General features: G+C 40.7%; 1 protein-coding gene across 1 annotated transcript in view; it reads right to left on the bottom strand.

Moving 5' to 3' along the window:
- Positions 1 to 2,623: 2,623 nt before the first annotated feature.
- The window catches only part of LOC135476330 (RING finger protein 215-like), a 42,030-nt gene continuing 22,622 nt past the window's right edge, over positions 2,624 to 22,031 (bottom strand). Inside the window, exon 10 of the mRNA XM_064756327.1 lies at positions 2,624 to 2,635. Within this exon, the coding sequence (XP_064612397.1) occupies positions 2,631 to 2,635 (5 nt within the window). The 3' untranslated portion in view covers positions 2,624 to 2,630. The remainder of the gene's footprint in view (positions 2,636 to 22,031) is intronic.

The raw sequence follows: 22,031 nt of genomic DNA, 5'->3' as shown, positions 1-22,031 counted from the left end.
TCCTGAATCACCCTTATAAAGCATACTTTTTCGATGTTCAGGTGCTCCATGTGCGAAATCAAATACATCCACGGCGATGCGTGCGACTCCTTTAAGTCACCCTTCGAGATTATTGTGATGCCGTACCTAAAAAAGAAACACATCAAGCCATAAATAAGACAGCCGAGTGTCAAAACCTACGTAGACTTGCTTGATATTTGATTGATTACAAACTACTGTTTACAACCTTTGAAATTTGGTAACAACTCTACATCGCGGAGGAGAAAGTTCGAGTTAAATAGGTCAGTAAACAAAGTGTGAAGATGGATGAAGGGATGTGGAGAACACCAGGTGTTCGGGAACCTGCAACCGGTGCTCTGTTTTTTTTTTTTTGTTTTTTTTTTTACGCCGCACTCAAGAACATTTCCCCTTATACGACGGCGGCCAGCATCATGGTGGGAGGAAACCGGGAAACACACGACCATCCGCAGGTTGTTGGAGACCTTCCCACGTTCGGCCAGAGAGGGAGCCCGCTTGAGCTGGACTAGAGCTCAAAGCGATCACATTGGTAAGAGGCTCCTCGGTCATTACCGTGGTTTGCGCAAACCAACTGAGCCCGCCGCCCCCTCCCTCCTTCCCACAACTGGTGCTCTGTGATCGGCAAGTGTCATATTAAAAGACACACGTCACTGTGTATTTCGGCAGACATCGTTCAAACGGCGTGTTTACGTCGGCATAGGGGTGTAAAGTAGAATGATCTATCGCTCGAACGTTTTCACTCTCGAAGCAGCCAGGAAGTGAAAAAAAATACGCAAATACGATGGAATTTGAATGTAAAATATTCTTGTGCTGTTCAAGCACAGGTGCATCGAAGGTGAATGACCTTTTCTGATTTATCAAAATACATGTATAGATTTGCATGTCAATTAGCATTTAACCGATGCATCATTTAATCACTATCATCGATTTGATCAAGATCCTTGCACAAACACGTGTGAAACGGAACTACCCGTGTTACTGCAGTAAAGATATGGTTATTCATTCCAGATATAGAGAGAGTTGGTTAATTATTCCAAATACTGGTACATCGGACATTATAATCTTGTCGGTTTCAGGCACTTAAATCCGGCAGGTATATTGATGTTGATCGCCATTCTGTATCCGTATGAACCTCTTGAATATGGCCTCACCTTAGCATTTCAATATGAAGAGCAGCATGTCTGAAGGTTTACATGTAGTTAAAGATCATGGCCTGGTTAAAAATCATATGGACCGTGTTAAAAGTAGTAGTGGCCGTGCTTCAAACCGTAATGGTTGAGTTAAAAATGGCAGTGGCCGAATAAAAAGTCGTGGTGGCAAGTGACCGTGTTAAAAGTAGTAGTGAGGTTAAAAGTCGCTGTGGCCGTGTTAAAAGTATTAGTGGCGGAGTTAAAAGTCGAAGTGGCCGAACTAAAGCCGAAGTGGTCGAACTAAAAGTCGTAGTACCCCAAATACAATACCAGGCCTGTAACTTTAAACAGTGCAGAAAATGCATTTTATGAAAGAATCAGACGCCTGGGTACTACCTTGCTTGACGCTGAGCGTAAAGAGGATTGTGGGCCAAGTACAGGTTACCCAGGCGTCAGTCAATAATGTGAGCGCTTTGGGCCTAATGTCTAGTGTCTTCGACGTGGCATTATAGTGAGGCAGCACTATTTGTATCCTTGTCCATTGGGTTCTGCGTGGTGCAAAGCGACAGCGTTGTGTTATGTCCGAGATATTGTCGAAATCGACAGGAAACCCAATTCAAAGAAACAACCATCCAACTAAATGTTATATCTTTTATGAAGTGTTCAATAAGGCAAGACGCAATTCGCCCATTTTAACATACGTGTAAGCTGGACCATGGCGACATCACCCAAAGAGTTTTAAAACGTGATACGCAATATTTTTGCCTCTTCGAGCTGACGTGGTTCTGGTTTTATCTCCATGTGATGAAGTGGCCTCGAGGAGTGTGCAACAAAGACAACCTGATGTTATTCAACTAAACCCTGATCACCTGAAACAACTTAGCAATGACTTGTATTTTTAACACACCAACTTCGATACAAATCACAATAAACCGTGGAGCAGTTTAGCTTATCTCGCCGATATCACTCTCGACCAGTTAGCGTACGTGTTATATAATTAAGCAAGATCGTATGTGTGCGACATCTTAAACTAGGACTTACTGTTGATCATCATTGGTTCGAAAACGGATTGTTCCCTTTTTCCGGCGTAAGAACGATATCAAGGAATTTGACGAATGTCAAGGATTAGGCGAAGCATAATCAACTGTATTATAACAATAGATTTATCTGCGTTCTAACAGCCTTAGTCATCAGTCGCTCAGATGGTGTTCATTTCGGGTGAACAATCAAAACATTAAAGGGACCATGATATTATTGACAGGTAAAAATAACAACATGCCTGCTTTTCTATACATCCCTGTGTTTCGGGTGAGCCAGAAGAAAAACAAACAGCTTTTTTTTCACAATTCACATACCACAGATCACCGTGGTGGCCGTATTTGGGCAAACTGTTGCAAGCTCATCATAAGCTCTGTGAAAATGTCCCCACTTTTTTCGTCATTGTTCGGCAAAATGTCCCCACTTTTTTCGTCATTGTTCGGCTTAATCTTCGTGGTCGAAAGAAAATGGAAAAACACATCAGCAGTTCAGAATTCATTAACCTACTGGTCAGTTAATTGATCTTATATGTGCACATTCCTAATACTTAACGTAATGTTTACTGTGTAATATTATGTAATGTTAACATTGCGATACTGTTAACACTTTACACTACATATACATATATTTTGTTTGACAAACATTATAAAAGACAAGTAATAAGGATTTTTTTTTTTTTTTTGATTGGTGTTTTACGCCGTACTCAAGAATATTTCACTTATACGACGGCGGCCAGCATTATGGTGGGTGGAAACCGGGCAGAGCCCGGGGGAAACCCACGACCATCCGCAGGTTGCTGGCAGACCTTCTCACGTACGGCCGGAGAGGAAGCCAGCATGAGCTGGACTTGAACTCACAGCGACCGCATTGGTGAGAGACTCCTGGGTCATTACGCTGCGCTAGCGCTTTAACCGACTGAGCCACGGAGGCCCCACAAGTAATAAGGAATTCGTAAACGTATGATTACAGGCATGAAATGGTGTATTATATGGAAGCTTGTTCAAACTGACTTCAACCTATATGTAAGACCATTGTTGTAGCCTGCTTTAATGTTACATTTTTGATTGGCGACATTTGCTGTTGAAATGCTAGTAATGTAAAAACAGGTGTGTGGGATTTAGGCTTCATATAATGACGTTCTCGTATGTGTTGAACTTAACTTTGTTCGACGTACACCATACATTCGCAGATTATGTACTCGTCGACCTCATCAGTGATACCAGACCATCGTGGATCTCGAGAAATCTCACCATCTCCCGCGATAACAGGCTTATTATGGCACGGTAGGCCTGGCCTACCTCGGATGCCCTGCGGGAGAACGAGGCGATCGCACAGGTAAAAGCTATGGTGTGAGTCGTGAGACGTTAGTTAAGACAGGGACGCGGCGGAGACAACTAGCAAGGTTTACTGCGTCAGAAAGTCCGTTGTAAAGCTGTTCTCTTATACAGACGACGAGCGTAAGCCCGGACACGCCGACCTAACACTGCGCGAGAATACATGCCTGCGGATTAGATACAGCCATCGAGGATTCAAGAGTGATCTATACCCCAAGTTTGGAAAAGACTTCACAAGAACTACTGCACAGGTGAGTTTTGCGAAAAAGAAAAATGTTTTCTGTTTATTTATGTGTGAGCTTGAATGGTATATTAACACGCAGATTAAGGCGTTAGGCAGGGAGAAATATTTACCAGTTGGTTTTATTATTTGTCTTGTAAGGTGATGCAATTAACACTGACCAGCTTATGTGGGTTATTGCTATTGGCATTTAGACCACCAACGCATTTATATTTTAATTTGACGAACGGTTGACTGACTTTGAAATCGATGACGCACATATGTTACACACTAAATCACATCTTCTGAACCGAATCCTTTCGAAAATAGCCCCTTATGAATTAAACTGATATGAAAGTTTTACGGTGGACAATAATGTACACAGTTTGCTTTGAACTTTTATATCAAACGTAATACAAAACAGGGCATAAAGGCATATTATGTCATTTCAGTGTGCAAATGTGATTCTATGAAGATTTTATTTTACAATAACATCTGAGCGGTAAATACCATGTTTCGATCAATATAGTCACATTTTATATATGGAAACTAAATTCCTAGATAAAACCTAATCAAGTTTGTTTTATAACACTTTACATATTTTATTCAGTGTGTCCCTAAACTAACACTTCGTCATACAGTTTGTGAATGCTGCATATATTTTCATATACAGATTTTCTAAGGGTATGAACTCTTGGCGTCACTAAAAAGTTTGCCAGCTCAGCACTTAAAGCTCGTGGTTTAAATTGAGAAAAAATCAGAAAAATTGAAAAAAAGGGCATTCCCAAAGGGTGGGTGGGAGAAAGGGGGGGGGGGATTTTCGTAATGGTACGGTTGATGCAATACGAACAGGTCAAATAAATCCGAGGAAATATTTCTGTTATTGTTTTAAAGCCTATCCTAGTCCTCTGACAACCACAAACGATTGTATTACTTGAGTGTCCAACATATGCGTGTTTTAAACACATGCGATAAAAATCCTCTTCAATATGCTTTCACATTTTTGTGGTATACATGTAGTATTAGATTGTTTGGATTTTCGGAGAAATTACTCGAGGTGTTTTGAATGTTCCAGAATAAAAAAAAAATCACACTCTCTAATTTGCATAGCGAATTAGTGAACTAGGTTGAGAAAGTGTTAGTTAGTAGAAGTGCGGATGAACAATTCACGTTCTCAGACGATTAACTGCGGGTGGGTGGGGCCTGGGAATAAGGTATAAATAACCTTCAAGCTCGTTCATAACATCTCATAGCCTGAGGGAGCAACTTGTTTTTAATGCAGAGTGAATCACACACAGTGTATAATATAATATGACAACAGTACATTGATATGTTATCTTCATCTCAAGAAACAACGCCAAGTCTATGAACACAACAATAACAAGGATAGTCATGTAAAATTCACAAGGCCTTTTTTTGAGGACTGGCTACTTTATAACGGAATAATTCAGCGGATCAACAGTCAGCATTCAAATCAGAAGGGTTTGTGTATTTGAACGCCGCCTCAAATATCCGCTAACAGTAAAATGCCCGATATGACGTGAAGCGAGTCAGTGGAAGCCCGACTGAGAGGTGCATCACTGACGACTGACTCAAGGTGTGAGTCAGCGCTATTGTTTTACCCTGAGGCAAAGTTCAAACCTAGCCTTCGGCACAGTGTGACACTTTTTCATATTATATTCTTCTTAAGATTTTATATTATGTACTCAACTTGAAAAAGTTATCACGTGAGGGAAAGTTATTCAGAAACTTGCCAAAGCTCGGTGGTTTATATCGGTGGTATTCCGGTTTTCATCACTCCATAAAACTGACCGCCATCTTTTGTAAAGTGAAAAGTTCTTGAGCAATATAGAATCCAGAGAATAAATATATAAAGACACAACTGGCGTCGTGACACACTGACTGTAAAGGTACAGTAAGATTAGCCAAAATCCATAGAGAAATATAAACGACACACAAAAACAAACTCACTTGTGAGAAAGTCATAACTTCATGCATATGCATGAAGCAGTGGCGTTCTGCTAATTGATTCTTGCATAATATAATTCATACTTTACAACACAAATGAAGCTGTTAGGCGATTAATTTTGAAACCTTTGTGTTAACACCGCTTAATTAGTCGTCTTAATTAGAATCATTTGAAATTTTGTTTAAATATTTCTGAGAGTCTGAGACCCCCAAGTGCTATATGTCGCCAAAGGTCAAACAATTATTATTGATATCATCACCCAAGTTGTTCAGAAGACCACACAACTACGTTACCTGTGAACTAAGATAGACTCTTCGTGGCATAAACTTATAAACAAAGACCTTGCTAGGGTGAAATTCTAGAGAAAAGAGAATTAATTATGGGTGCCGGTTATATAGACTGTAAGTGATTTAATGCTAAATTGCACTTAATGTTCACAGACATAAACTGTGAATTTTCCATAATTAGCAAGGTTGTACATTGTTTGAATATAGACTAACAAGTTGTTGTGCAAACCGTTAGGCAATCCGTGCGCATGTCCTCTGGTGCCCACCGCGAAATTTCTGCATTAATCTGGTTTTGGTAAATCACATGTAATCCTTCAAAAGTTTTGGGTTACTGCTGTGGAAGTGTGTGTAGTCTTTATAGCATCTTTATATTTATATATTGCCACGATATGGCCGATGTGGCGCTAAGCCATACATTCATTCTACATTCATACATAAACAGAAATATTTGCAGAAAATCTTGTCAGTCGTGGGGCCTCCGTGGCTCAGCTGGTTAGCGCGCTAGCGCAGCGTAATGACCCAGGAATCTCTCACCAATGCGGTCGTTGTGAGTTCAAGTCCAGCTCATGCTGGTTTCCTCTCTGGCCGTACGTGGGAGGCTTTGTCAGCAACCTGCGGATGGCCGTGGGTTTCCACCGGGCTCAGCCCGGTTTCCACCCACCATAATGCTGGCCGCCGTCGTATAAGTGAAATATTCTTGAGTACGGCGTAAAACACCAATCAAATAAATAAATAAATCTTGTCAGTCGTCTAAAATGCACTAGTCGCTGGCGGAATCTGAATTGTTTTGAACCTGAATTTATTTTTATGTATCCCACGCTTAGTTTTTTTAGAATTTCATTGCAAAAGTCTTGTGCTACACCCCATACTGACTGTTACATCATATACATATAACATATGGCACGCTAGCAAGGCTCATAGGGCAAGGAAAATATCAACGCTAATCCACGCATATAATTGCTCTTCATCTGCAAAGCTGCTTTCACAAATGCTTTTTATCACAATTTGTCTCTCATGAATTGTACGATTATTTCATTCAGTCCACTTAACATAGCCTCAAAGTTAGTGGATGAGCGTTGTTTATTTTTATTTGTCAGAATGTAAAGAGTGATTTTGTTTCTTTGTTTTTTGTACCAAAACGTGAAGTGTCAAAACTTGAACATCAACAATGTAATGTGTGAGAGATTAGTGTCAACCGTGAATTGTGTGAGTGAATTGATGTCAAAACCACTTTCTTGTGATCTAGAGAGTGACATGGGATAATCTTGTAGAAGCTTGTCTCACATAATCTCCTGGATTAAAATTTGCTCATACACGGCTTTATTTTGTTTTTGTCTTTTTGAAAACATCAGCTCCTTCACTGACGTTTGTAACGGGGAAGTTTAGTCACGAACTGAGCATTAGACTCTCCCCTTATCGGTTTGTAGCTGTATACGTGGGGTTAATACGTGCACATTAAGATAGCATCGAGGTGACCTACCAGTGCTGGGGAGCGTGTGACAAAATTGATTTCGTTACATAATTGTAGAAGCAGACAACAGATATGGATAATTACGTGCTTCGCTTTATGGAGGAAAAAATATCTCTGCCATTTATCAGAATAAATAACAACATGCTTTTCGTTTTATTTTGTTCCAGGCGCACTCCAGTCACTTTTAGCATTCTACTTGCCGTGAATAAAAAATATGCTGGACAGAAGCTTAATCCCAAGCTCACGAACTAATTTTACACAAATTGGTTAATATTCCCGGGCTGTGACAGGACTAACAAGACCATGCAGATTCTGATCGACATGCTAGAGACTTCACCGCTTGAGACTGGCAACCTTTCCACGGAAAACAAAACGTATCGGCCCAGGTTCCATGGACCCACGAGTTTCACCGTGTCGCCGTCAGCAAGGTCAGACATAGCGGAAGTGGGGCTTCATCTGGAGGCCTTGGCTGTGCTCGCGCTGTTCATCACGAGCATCATAATCAACTGTCTGATGTTCTCACTGTTTCTTAGAAAACCTTCCCTTGTGACATTCTCCAACCGCTTTGTTCTCAACCTGGGGATGTGCAATGTTCTCAATACATTCTTCACTATGCCGGTAGTTTTCGTCTCGCTGGTCTCCAAGGAGTGGGTTTTCAGCGCCACCTGGTGTCAAGCGACCGGGTTTCTTACTTCCACATCGTTCACAGCCAGTACACTGACAATAGTTATGATATCGATAGACAGATATTGCGCAGTGCTGTCTCCATTACAGTACAAAATAAAAATGACGTCATTAAGGGTATGGCTCATGATCGGAGCTGTCTGGACAGTGGCGGTGAGCGCGTCATTTCCCCCACTGGTGGGGTGGAACAGGTACGCCTATCATCGAGAAAAGTTTACCTGTACAGTGAGCTGGCAGAGTCGCTTGTCTCAAGACCAATATTACACACTTTTCATGTTTTTCTTAGGACTACTTTTCCCGTTGTTGGTGATCGTTGTCACTTACTCGGTGATATTTCGCGCAGCCATGCAGAATTCCCGAAGGACAAGTCGCTCTAACAGTTCTCCCCCAAGTTTAACTGAGGTCACATTGGACTCGCCTTTATCCAAGAAGCCACTCACCGATTCCAGAGTCAGTCTGGTTTCTACGAAACAGGGGCAAATGGACAAAACCCCTCGCAGCGCGCCGTCTCATTTCAGACGAGAAGTTTTCACGACGGCGAGGACTACATTTATTGTGATATTCTCTTTCATTTTGTGTTGGTTTCCATTTTACATGTGCTCCTTGTTGGAGAGCTTCCTCCCAGAAGACAGTCCACTTCCGGTATTTATTTTACATGTGTGCTTCTTGCTGGCAATGAGCAGTTCAGTGGTCACACCCATGGTTTATGTGTTCAGAAATAGAGTCATTCGGAAGGAAATGGAGAGGACGTTTTTCCCGAAGATGAAAGCGCCGCCCAAACTCTCGTCTCTTTACACGAGACGCATCGTGAACACAAAGGTCGTTGTCACTCGAGGAACTTCCGTTGAGCACGTAACGGAAACAGAGACACCTAGCGGTAAAATGGCCTTTACAAACAATGCTTTTGTGATGTCTAAAAGTAATTTCGTATGAATACTCAACGGACTGGTTGTGTTTCTCTTCATCATGTGACTGACAGAATTTATTCCCTTATAGTTTAAATGATTAAGCATTAGAGTAAAAACAACGTGCAGCATAATTAGATGTTTCCCTATATACATATATATTTTAGTGAGATATTTGAATATTTATTTGCCCCAATTTCCAGAGGAATAAAATCAAATAACACTTATATGTCACAACTGGAAATAACATGTATTTTTTCACTGTTTCAAGTTTTGCCATCGATCAAAGTCCATCTGTGTTTGCCTTCACAATACTGAAAAATAAGGTCAAATTATTGCCAGACTTCTAAACAAGAGAATGCGATTTCTTTTAGCAATACATCGTCACTCGCACCTTTCCATGGAGAGCACGTCACTCTGTGGCATTCTAACCCAGCTAACGTCATTTATGAAAACAATTACGATTAAACAGATTTACAAAATGTTGTGAAATTGGTGCAAATAGAAGATTTGTCAGTTTCAACCCTCAATGGCGTTCTTTGAGGGTGGCCACGTGATTAAAGTAATCTGTCTCCGATTATATTATGGTGGGACTCCACGTGCAAGGCCTGCTTCTTTAATGTGGATCATTGCAATATACTCTTTTACGGATAACACTGCGCCGATAACCATTTCCGGTAAAATGTTAGCGACAAGTGGGCGCAGCGAGACACATTATGCGCCCGTTTTTACCACTAAAATGTTTTTGTTTGTGTTTTAAACGTTTTCAGAATTTATTTTCTAAAAACTTTTGTGGTACATCATGTTGTCTGACTCTATCTTTTTATTTATTTATTTGATTGGTGTTTTAAACTGTACTTATGAATATATCACGTATTCGACGGCAGGGAGCATTATTGGGGGAGAAAATCGGGCACAGCCCGGGGAAGGCACGACAATTCGCAGGTTGCTGCGGACCTTCCCACGAAAGGCAGGAGAGGAAATCAGCCTGGAATTGAACATTGCGCTGCACTGGCGTGCTAATCCCCTCGGCCATGGAGGCCCCGACTCTATCTGACTATGAAACCCAGGGGTAATGTTCGCATGGAGACTGTTATGCGTTTGACGTCAGTGAAACAAAAAAACTCGTATTTTGCTAGGGGATTTAATGTCGCTATCAACAATATTTAGGCCAAGTCACGACAGTGTATCCTCTTGATGGACCGGGTTACACCACGCATATCGTGCTGCATCACTGAAAGACCATTCCACTTACATCGCACATTCCACTTACATCCGATATAATCCGTGATCGTAATTTATCGCATTCCATGTATTCCGAAAGTGATTGAGGTGATTTCAAGTTTTCCATCTATTAAACATTCATCAAACAGAAATACTTTTTTAAACATTAATTGCCTTCTGGTAAAAGCTTGAGTGCGTGAGTGAATAATAATGCATAACATCTCCGCACATCTCCGCAAAATATTCTGTCATTCATTGAGTCACGTGAAGCCAGGCGACGTGAGATGCTGAAAGACTGAGTAATTCTGGGATGACAGCAACAGTTTAGTCATGCGTATGGGCGCTTCCGGTTTGTCTGGGCAGCATAGTATGCCAATGAGACACAAAATACATTTTTGGTGTAAATTAACGGTCACCAACAAACACGATATAGCCTGATAACGATTATTGCTTTGAACGTACTTTCGCGCAAAATTTATTTCTGAAATTAATTTTCCATGACGTACATAAGGGAAGCGTTTACTAAAATAATGCTGAATGATTAAACATGAAGTGAACATTAAATCCCTGATTACAATAAATTCTAACCGAGTCAATGACGTTGTTGAAAACCAGTTCTAAAAATCAATTAATATTCTTTCATGAAAGTGCGCCATTTAGGACGTAATCATTAAATGCCGCCATTTGTATGTAATAAAGTACCGGTAATGTACATGTTTATATGTTATAAGGAAATGCGTTATAAAGGTATAAGCATTTCAAATTCATGCAGTGTATACGAAACGATCCCCAGGCATTAACTGTATATAGGCCAGTTGAGCTTTAATACCCAATTATATATAGGGTGTTAGTTTTGCAGGTGCTTGCTTACATAGAGATCTCAGCAGCGTAAGGTCGGGAATGATTTTATTTTAACCTGCCGAAAGTACCAAACAAGCATGCAAGAAGCAAAAGTATGCGATTTTATATGTTACAGAGAGGCAACGAAACTTGTCAAACGACTGTAACTGCTTTAACAGTCAGCGTAGGCATGTCACTTTTTATTAAATTTGATGAATGAACAAAATAACAATTGATGCCGATCAGGATATGAGCCCACAACGGCATACCTGAGCCTTGGAAAAAAATGGGTCATAAAAAGAAAACATGAGCTTGTCACGCCTAATCCCATATTAGAAGAAGAAGAATAACAATACGAGAATGATTACATATAGGGATTGAAGGGGTGTGTTTGCTCTAAAACGTGCTCTGGTTATCGGAGGAACAGATGAATTAATTTCATATTTGGTATATCTGATAACACCATTACAGCTATTATTCTTTTCACACGCTACACCTACATCACACGTTATGCTTATTGATGACATTACACCTTATTTGATTTAATTTGATTGATGTTATACGCCGTACTCAAGAATATTTCATTTATACGACGGCGGCCAGAATTATGGTGGGAGGAAAACGAGCAGAGCCTGGGGGAAACCCATGACCATTCGCAGGTTGCTGGTTACACCTACATCACACGCTACACCCATTGATGACGTTACATCTACATCACACGCTATGCCTATTGATGACGTTACACCTACATCACACGTATGCCTATTGATGACGTAACATGTACATCACACGCTATGCCTATTGATGACGTTACACCTACATCACACGTATGCCTATTGATGACGTAACATGTACATCACACGCTATACCCATTGATGACGTTACACCTACATCACACGCTACACCCATTGATGACGTTACATCTACATCACACGCCATGTCTATTGATGACGTAACATTTATATCACACGCTATGCCCATTGATGACGTAACACCTACACCACACGCTATGCCTATTGATGACGTTACACCTACATCACACGCTATGCCTGTTGGTGACGTAACATTTACATCACACTCTTTACCCATTGATGACGTTACACATACATCACACGCTATGCCTATTGATGACGTTACACCTACACCACACGCTTTGCCTATTGATGACGTTACACCTATATCACACGCTATGCCTATTGATGACGTAACATGTACATCTCACGCTATACCCATTGATCACGTTACACCTACATCACACGCTATGCCTATTGATGACGTTACACCTACATCACACGCTATGCCTATTGATGACGTAACATGTACATCACACGCTATACCCACTGATGACGTTACACCTATATCACACGCTATGCCTATTGATGACGTTACACCTACATCACACGCTATGTCTGTTGGTGACGTTACATCTACATCACACGCTATGCCTATTGATGACGTTACACCTACATCACACGCTATGTCTATTGATGACGTAACATGTACATCACACGCTATGCCTATTGATGACGTTACACCTATATCACACGCTATGCCTATTGATGACGTTACACCTACATCACACGCTATGTCTGTTGGTGACGTAACATGTACATCACACGCTATGCCTATTGATGACGTTACACCTACACCACACGCTATGTCTATTGATGACGTAACATGTACATCACACGCTATACCCACTGATGACGTTACACCTATATCACACGCTATGCCTATTGATGACGTTACACCTACATCACACGCTATGTCTGTTGGTGACGTAACATGTACATCACGCGCTATGCCCATTGATGACGTTACACCTACATGTATCTAACATTGGACGGAGACGAGGTTTGTCTGCAATAATTAAATCTTAACATTACAACATATATAAACATCTATATGTTCAGTTCTGAAAAAAAATCTTGTGAACTGTAATTATGTAATTATGTCATTGTGCATGAACAAGCAAATGTGGTACTCAACCACCATTTTACGTCTAGAAAAATGCCCCTGTGGCGAAATTAACGACATACATCATGGATATTCCCAAAGCCCAACAAGATAAAAACAAGCGACATTTCAAAAATGCATCCCCCAGTCAGGAACACCGTCCTCACCAGCATTAACAACGACGTCGTCTACGCTTAGTGCTACTGGAAAAAGCTGTAAGTCCTCATGAATAGCCACAACACTGAACAGTGTATAAAAAGATTTTCATTTATTTTTTAAAACTTGCTTGAATATATTTAAATGCGTTTAAACATTTGAATTCTAAGCTGAGCTTTACGCACCGACACTGGCACTGTTAGCGTTTGGTGTAACGATGTCCCAAACATTTCATCTTAGATCTAAGCCATGTATTTACTGTTTAAGTAGTCCGTAAAGTAAAAGAAAGCTAAAATATGAAGTAAGGTTCTTCATGCGAACAACAGGAAACCATGCGTAAAAATACTTTCATTTACTTTTTCATATTTTTAGAGTGTTGAAAGGCATTCAAATATATGAACACTATCCAGGGCTTTGTGAGCCATACTGACGGTATCTAGGAACTCTAAGATCACCTTTTTTTCCCTTATGTTCACCAGAAGAAAAGAATTTTTGGGAACATTATTTCAGTAATGTGGGAAAAACTTCCTGTGACGTCAAAGTTCTTAAACTCTGATATTATGGTCCACAAAGCCCACCTTATAATTCAGATGTTTGAACGCCTTCAACTCTTTTCACAAAAATCTAGAAAAATAAACGAAAGTATATTTGTGCATAGATTTAAGGGGTCTATTTTTAGTGATGCCTACCTCGATTTTTAGAGGTATTTTCCTAACACAATGAATTGCACCTTACAAAATGCATCTCCAAACAATGCTGTCATTCATAGTCAGAAGCAGGGCTAATAATGAAAAGTATAATTGCCATGCGCGAAAGGCTGCACACACACTGTAGTTTGTTTAATTGGAGATATCGGTTTAATTCAGATTAATACTATTTAATTCAGGTCAGTTTCAATTCAGTTCAGTGCAGTTCAGGCTATTTCTGTTCAGTCTTATCCCATTAAATTCTGGTCAGCTAAATTCATTTCAGTTCACTTCCGTTGTGAATTTATTTTAATTCAGTTAAGATGAGCAAATGAGTTGGATTCATTTTAATTCAGTTAAGATGAGCAAGGTTAAAATAAATTAAGTTTCAATTCCAACCAGTTATAGTTGAAATGAACTAAGCGTAGTATAAAAAGTATTTAATCTGGAGACGTAGATTCACGCGAGCCCATGGTTTAACAACTAAAAACACAATACATGGCGACACGACAAACCCGAATTCCAGTCACGTGCCTTAACACATAGGATGCCGGAGATTAAAGCTAGAGATTATCCCATTGTGACGCAGATCCTGCCTTTGTCTTAGAAATACAAACAGTGTATTTTCCTCTGGTGATCTATTATCCTCTAAATTATCAGTTACCACCGTCGGTCAAGCGCAGACGGTCTTTGACCTGATGTGAAATGTTAAACCCTTACCAAGATTGTCCGACAGCGATCAGCATACACTGTAAATGTACCATACATCAGAGACCTACATTTTCGACATTATACATACGCTATTTCAACGCACAACCCAAAGCATAAAAACCTTTAATCCCCGTTCCAGATACTAATACGATACTAAAAATGAAAGTACGCCGTACTGAAGAATATTTCACTTATACGACGGCAGTCAGCATTATGGTGGGAGGAAACCGGGCAGAGAGATAAGTTGTTATTTAGGCCAGTTTGATTAGAAAGTAAATCTAATCAAAAAACATTTATAAGTTTGAGTGTCGATGTACGTTATGACATATATTTATTGACGCGACTCATCTGACATAATCTCCATGTCTTGTGGAACAACCAAATAGATGCAAAGTAAGTATCTTTATACTGATTTATTTATTGGTGTTTTAACGTCGATAATTTAGAGTACGCAGGAAGGTCTTCCAGCAACTTCGTCGTGGGTTTTCCCCGGGCTGTGCCAGGGCTGTGCCAGGGCTGTGCCAGGGCTGTGCCAGGGCTGTGCCAGGATTCCTCCCACCATAATGCTGGCTGCCGTCGTACAACTACAATATTCTTGAGGACCGATACGGCGTAAAACAGCAGTCAAGTAAATAAATTAATAAATAAGGCTTTCCTATATAGCTTACCGTCATTGGCGTAGTCGAGTAAGAGCTACAAATATGACAGCACGTGCTTGTATTACTCCTAATTACTCTTTAAGTAAACATGAAGTCTGCCACTACATGTGTATTGTAAAAAGGATACAGGACTCCGGAATCACAGAAAATTATTTTTTGCAATTAACATCGCCGCATTTTTTTCACCTAACTTTGCTTAAGTCATGGTGCTAGTGGGCTATAGTATTTAAACATTTACATTAGAATAAAACCTAGCTTCTTGTCACCCCGGGTGGAAACTGTACCCACCATGTCGCTACTGCGCATGCTCCAAATACAATTACAGATGGAAACGTCTGTTTTTACAGTGTGACCAGCAAATTCACGCAATTCTGTTTACAACTGTCGTCTGAAGTAAATGACAGATTGATAGACAACTTGAGTAATGGACTTCTAGTACTAATGTAAAGTCGTGACAAGAATCTAAATGCCATGTATCTCTTAAGTACTGATTGATCCATTTATCAAACATTCCAGTCCCGCGAGACCTTTCATTTAATGGAATGATCTCGGCTACGTAGGACAGCCATCTTGTCGAAAGTTGAGATAACTTGTGCCTATTCTTCTGTTGGACATTTGTTGTACCAGTTTGTTTATATGGCTTCCATGTATGTAAAATTCGAGGTTTAATCCAGCGTGGAGGCTGATTTACCCAAAGTATATAGACCTGCCTGTCAGCTGAAGTTAACACAGTTGTCAACTAAAGGTCAACAAACTTCTGCCCCTTAGAAATGAGGGCAAAAGCTTGACAAAGCTTAACAGACACAAATAAATGTTTCCTTTCTCATATCTCCGTGAGATGAGAAATGTACAGTGCACCTGCATTCACGTATTCCTATTTATATCAGGGCCCAGTTTCACAAAGCGGCGTACGACATTTGTTATCGTACATTAGGGTTCAGCGTCCTAACACAGCACTATGAAACAAGGAGCGTCTCACCAATGCGGTCGCTATGAGTCCTGGGCACGGTTTCATGTCCCATACATAGCTAAGCGGACTTCATATCTGTACAACATAGGTTCTTATGGTAACCATGGTTATTTAGCAAAGTGCGCTTTATGAAACTGGCCCCAGGTCAAACTGGTTTCCTTTCGGAGCGTGCTTGGGAAGGTCCGACAGCAACCTGCAGGTGGTCGTAGGTTTTTCACCCACCATGCTTAACGCTTGCCGCTGTTGAAATAGTCTTGAGAGCTGCTTAAAACATCAGTCAAACAGATAAATAAATAATCAGTTGGTGATGAAGTGCTAATGAGCGTATGGTATAAAGCACGAGTCATAAAAAACAGCCGAATTTGAATTATTATTCAAGCAAAGAATCACGTCATTCTATTGGACAGGCCACATTTCAGCATCTGACTATAAGGATGTATCTCTGTTCTTGCTTCGCAGTTAAGTGGTGTAAGGAGGAGCCAACAAATGAAAGTTTGATATTCGTATACCAATGGTCTATCACAAAACAATGCCTAATCTATTTCCACGTTACCCGTATCACAAATTCCAACATAAACAAAAAAAGAGAAAAAAGAAACAACAGTAAAAAGTATAAACAAAACTTCGCAAAAAACTGACTTCAGGTACAAAAGAGAAGCGTGTAGTCATCAGTGTTCACCGATGAATATACCATACCAGGATGAATATACCAACGTTCATTAAATATCACTTGTATTCCACCAACATGGTGTGCACATCTGTGCGTCACCTGTGTATGAGAAAGAGCTTGTCAGTAGCTTGACACTGACTTATGGTTTTCCCCAGGCACTTCAGTTTCCACAATAATTGTTACAAGAAACAATTTTTTAAATTTATTGTTGTTTTGTACAATGGATGGTTATTCTGCCGGTAATGTTCGGAGTAATGGCGTCTTTTTCTCCGAACAATGGGTGGTGGAAAGAGAGTGCCTTGGGAATACCTTTGACATTTACTCACTTATGCTGACGCAAAGTGATGCACATCGTTTTGGGAAGACAAGTGGTCTCCAAAAAACGATAGGCTGCACGAACAGCAACACGTTCGTCCGCCTAAACGAATTATGGCCGTAGGGTAAATGCTGTTTTAAAGTCTCTTTTTTGTTGACGTTAAATAGTGTCTATTAAGTGTGATTTATTTTAATTAAAAACTGTAGAGCAGAATTTAAATAACATTTATGACCGCCAGATTAGGAAACACGTGAATCTTGTACTGGCTAGCAAAATGTCCAAAACTACATTTCAGCCGTCAACCATAACTAAAACTTTAAGTCACGCGTTTAAGTCACGTGTTTTATTCACGCACGTGGAGATCTTTCGGATATGGGAATTGTGACTCTGGCATTTGAGACGACAATGTAATATAAACTGAACACGTGGCTCAAGGGAGACACATGTTGACGTCACCTTGTCACTTTAACGTCTTTACTGACCAATTATATCTAAAAACACAGAAACGAGTAGATCTAAATCACGAGCAGATTTATCTACTGGCGAATGTCTTGCTTTAGATAATCAACTTTTCTTGGATTTGAAGATGAGACTACAGGCTACTGTCCTTACGAAGACGGGTATTGCTGGATGCAATAGAGGTCTTAAGTCTTCAGTTCGTACAACTCAATGTAGTATTGATTTTTATACCACGATTAGGCTTTATAGGCTTAGTACAACCCTCAGCCTATTACCCAGTGAACGCACTCTAACTACGCGATTCGTTAATAGCTGAAACTTGTGAAAGTTGCGTCCCTAACGGAAAAGGGGGGCGGTCGCTGTGAGTTCAAGTCCAGCTCAAGCTGGCTTCCTCTCCGGCCGTAAGTGGGAAGGTCTGTCAGCAAGCTGCGGATGGTCGTGGGTTGCCCCAGGGCTCTGCCCGGTTTCCACCCAACATAATGCTGGTCGCCGTTGTAAAAGCAAAAAGCAACAATGTTAACACTGAAGTAAGCATCATTTCATGGGCCACTGGAATCAGATTTATTTATATATTTATTTGATTGATTGGTGTTTTACGCCGTGCTCAAGAATATTTCTCTCATACGACGGTGGCTCTCATACGACGGTGGCTAGCATAATGGTGGGAGGAAACCGGGCAGAATCAACGACCATCCGCAGGCTGCTGAAAGGCTGCCTCTCTTGGTGAGAGGCTTATTACGCTGCGCTAGCGAGCTAACCAAATGAGCCACGGAAGCCACCGAATTACATCTAAAATACTTCATTTAAACAGGTATATACATGTAGTATGGTCCATAAAGTCTGCCATAAAAGTCAAAGACTTAAATGTATTCAACTCTTAAAATAAATCAAAATATTTTACGCACAGTTTTCAGTTATTCATCAGCTGAACCTTACGTGAGTTGTTAAGATGACATTATATCGCCTGTGATTGATACTTTACAGGCACGCCTCACTCGGTAAAGACTCGGACATGATTTCTACTGGATGCTATAAAAAACCATACTAGTGCATGGATCTAAAACGAATGCTGCACTAATAAAATCGTCATGTGTTTTGTACTCATACAACATATTTGACAGTAGATGTTGCAAGATACACTGGGGCTGGTATACAGATCTGATCTCATCATTTCTGTAGTATGGGTGGCCACTCTGGTATACAGAACTGATCTCATCGGTTCTGTGGTATAGGTGGCCACTCTGATACACAGATCTGATCTCATCGGTTCTGTAGTATAGGTGGCCACTCTGGAATACAGATCTGATCTCATCAGTTCCGTAGTACAATTGACCACTCTGGTATAAAGCTCTAATCTCATCAGTTCTGTAGTACAGTTGAACACTCTGGTATACAGATTTGATCTCATCAGTTCTGTAGTATAGGTGACCACTCTGGTATACAGATTTGATCTCATCGGTTCTGTAGTACAGGTGGCCACTCTTGTATACAGATCTGATCTCATCGGTTCTGTGGCATAGGTGGCCACTCAAATACACAGATCTAATCTCTTCAGTTCTGTAGTACAATTGACCACTCTGGTATGCAGATCTGATAGTATCAATTCTTTGGTGTAAGTGGTCACTCTGGTATACAGCTTTGATCTCATCAGTTCTGTAGTACAGGTGGCCACTCTGGTATACAGATCCGATCTCATCAGTTCTGTGGCATAGGTGGCCACTCAAATACACAGATCTAATCTCTTCAGTTCTGTAGTACAATTGACCACTCTGGCATACATGTCTGATCCGATCAGTTCTGTAGTGTAGGTGACCACTCTGGTATACAGATCTGATCTTATTAGTTCTGTAGTACAGGTGGGCACTCTGGTATAAAGAACTGATCTCATCGGTTCTGTGGTATAAGTGGCCACTCTGGTGTACAGATCTGATCTCATCGGTTCTGTAGTATAAGTGACCATTCTGGAATACAGATCTGATCTCATCAGTTCTGTGGCATAGGTGAGCACTCTTGTATACAGATCTGATCTCATCAGTTCCGTAGTACAATTGACCATTCTGGTATACAGATTTGATCTCATCAGTTACGTAGCATAGGTGGCAACTCTGGTATACAGATCTGATCTCATCAGTTCTGTAGTACAATTGACCACTCTGGTATACAGATCTGATCTCATCAGTTCTATAGTACAATTGACCATTCTGGTGTACAGATTTGATCTCATCAGTTCTGTGGCATAGGTGGCCACTCTGGTACACAGATCTGATCTCTTCAGTTCTGTAGTGCAATTGACCACTCTGGTATGCAGATCTGATAGTATCAATTCTTTGGTATAAATGGTCACTCTGATATACAGCTCTAATCTCATCAGTTCTGTAGTACAATTGACCACTGTGGTATACAGATCTTATGTCATCGGTTCTGTAGTATAGGTGACCACTCTGGTATACAGATTTAATCCCATCAGTTCCGTAGTATAGGTGGCCACTCTGTTATACAGATCTGATCTCATCAGTTCTGTAGTACAATTGACCACTCTGGTATACAGCTCTGATCTGATCAGTTCTGTAGTACAGGTGGCCACTCTGGTATACAGATCTGATCTTATTAGTTCTGTAGTACAGGTGGGCACTCTGGTATACAGATTTGATCTCATCGGTTGTGTAGTATAGGTGGCCACTCTGGTGTACAGATCTGATCTGATCAGTTCTGTAGTACAGGTGGGCACTCTGGTATACAGATTTGATCTCATCGGTTGTGTAGTATAGGTGACCACTCTGGTGTACAGATCTGATCTCATCAGTTTTGTAGTACAATTGACCCCTTTGGTATACAGACTTGATCTCATCAGTTCTGTAGCATAGGCGACCACTCTGCTATACAGATCCTATCCCATCACTTCCGTAGTATAGGTGGCCACTCTGGTATACAGATTTGATCTCATCAGTTCTGTAGTACAATTGAAGACTCTGGTGTACAGATCTGATCTCATCAGTTCTGTAGTATAGGTGGCCACTCCGGTATACAGATCTTATCCCATCAGTTCCGTAGTATAGGTAGCCACTCTGGTACACAGATTTGATCTCATCAGTTCTGTAATACAATTGAACACTCTGGTATACAGATTTGATTTCATCAGTTCTGTAGTATAGGTGGCCACTCTTGTATACAGATCTGATCTCATCAGTTCCGTAGTACAACTGACCATTCTGGTATACAAATTTGATCTGATCAGTTACGTAGTATAGGTGGCCACTCTGGTATACAGATTTGATCTCATCAGTTCTGTAGTATAGGTGACCACTCCGGTATACAGATCTTATTCCATCAGTTCCGTAGTATAGGTGGGCACTCTTGTATACAGCTCTGATCTCATCAGTTCTGTAGTACAGGTGGCCACTCTGGTATAGAAATCTGATCTCATCAGTTCTGTGGTATAGATGACCACTCTGTTATACAGATCTAATCTCATCAGTTCTGTAGTATAGGTGGCCACTCTGGTGTACAGATTTGATCTCATGGGTTCTGTAGTACAATTGACCACTCTGGTATACAGACTTGATCTCATCAGTTCTGTAGTATAGGCGACCACTCTGGTATACAGATCCTATCCCATCACTTCCGTAGTATAGGTGGCCACTCTGGTATACAGATTTGATCTCATCAGTTCTGTAGTACAATTGAAGACTCTGGTGTACAGATCTGATCTCACCAGTTCTGTAGTATAGGTGACCACTCTGGTATACAGATTTGATCCCATCAGTTCCGTAGTATAGGTGGCCACTCTGTTACACAGATCTGATCTCATCAGTTCTGTAGTACAATTGACAACTCTGGTATACAGCTCTGATCTGATCAGTTCTGCAGTACAGGTGGCCACTCTGGTATACAGATCTGATCTTATTAGTTCTGTAGTACAGGTGGGCACTCTGGTATACAGATTTGATCTCATCGGTTGTGTAGTATAGGTGGCCACTCTGGTGTACAGATCTGATCTGATCAGTTCTGTACACCAGAGTGGCACTCTGGTATACAGATCTGATCTTATTAGTTCTGTAGTACAGGTGGGCACTCTGGTATACAGATTTGATCTCATCGGTTGTGTAGTATAAGTGACCACTCTGGTATACAGATCCTATCCCATCACTTCCGTAGTATAGGTGGCCACTCTGGTATACAGATTTGATCTCATCAGTTCTGTAGTACAATTGAAGACTCTGGTGTACAGATCTGATCTCATCAGTTCTGTAGTATAGGTGGCCACTCCGGTATACAGATCTTATCCCATCAGTTCCGTAGTATAGGTAGCCACTCTGGTACACAGATTT

Source organism: Liolophura sinensis, chromosome 10, assembly GCF_032854445.1.
Source record: "Liolophura sinensis isolate JHLJ2023 chromosome 10, CUHK_Ljap_v2, whole genome shotgun sequence".
Lineage (NCBI taxonomy): Eukaryota > Metazoa > Mollusca > Polyplacophora > Chitonida > Chitonidae > Liolophura > Liolophura sinensis.
Note: the sequence above shows the minus strand (reverse complement) of the source record. Positions and strands in the feature narration are given on the sequence as shown.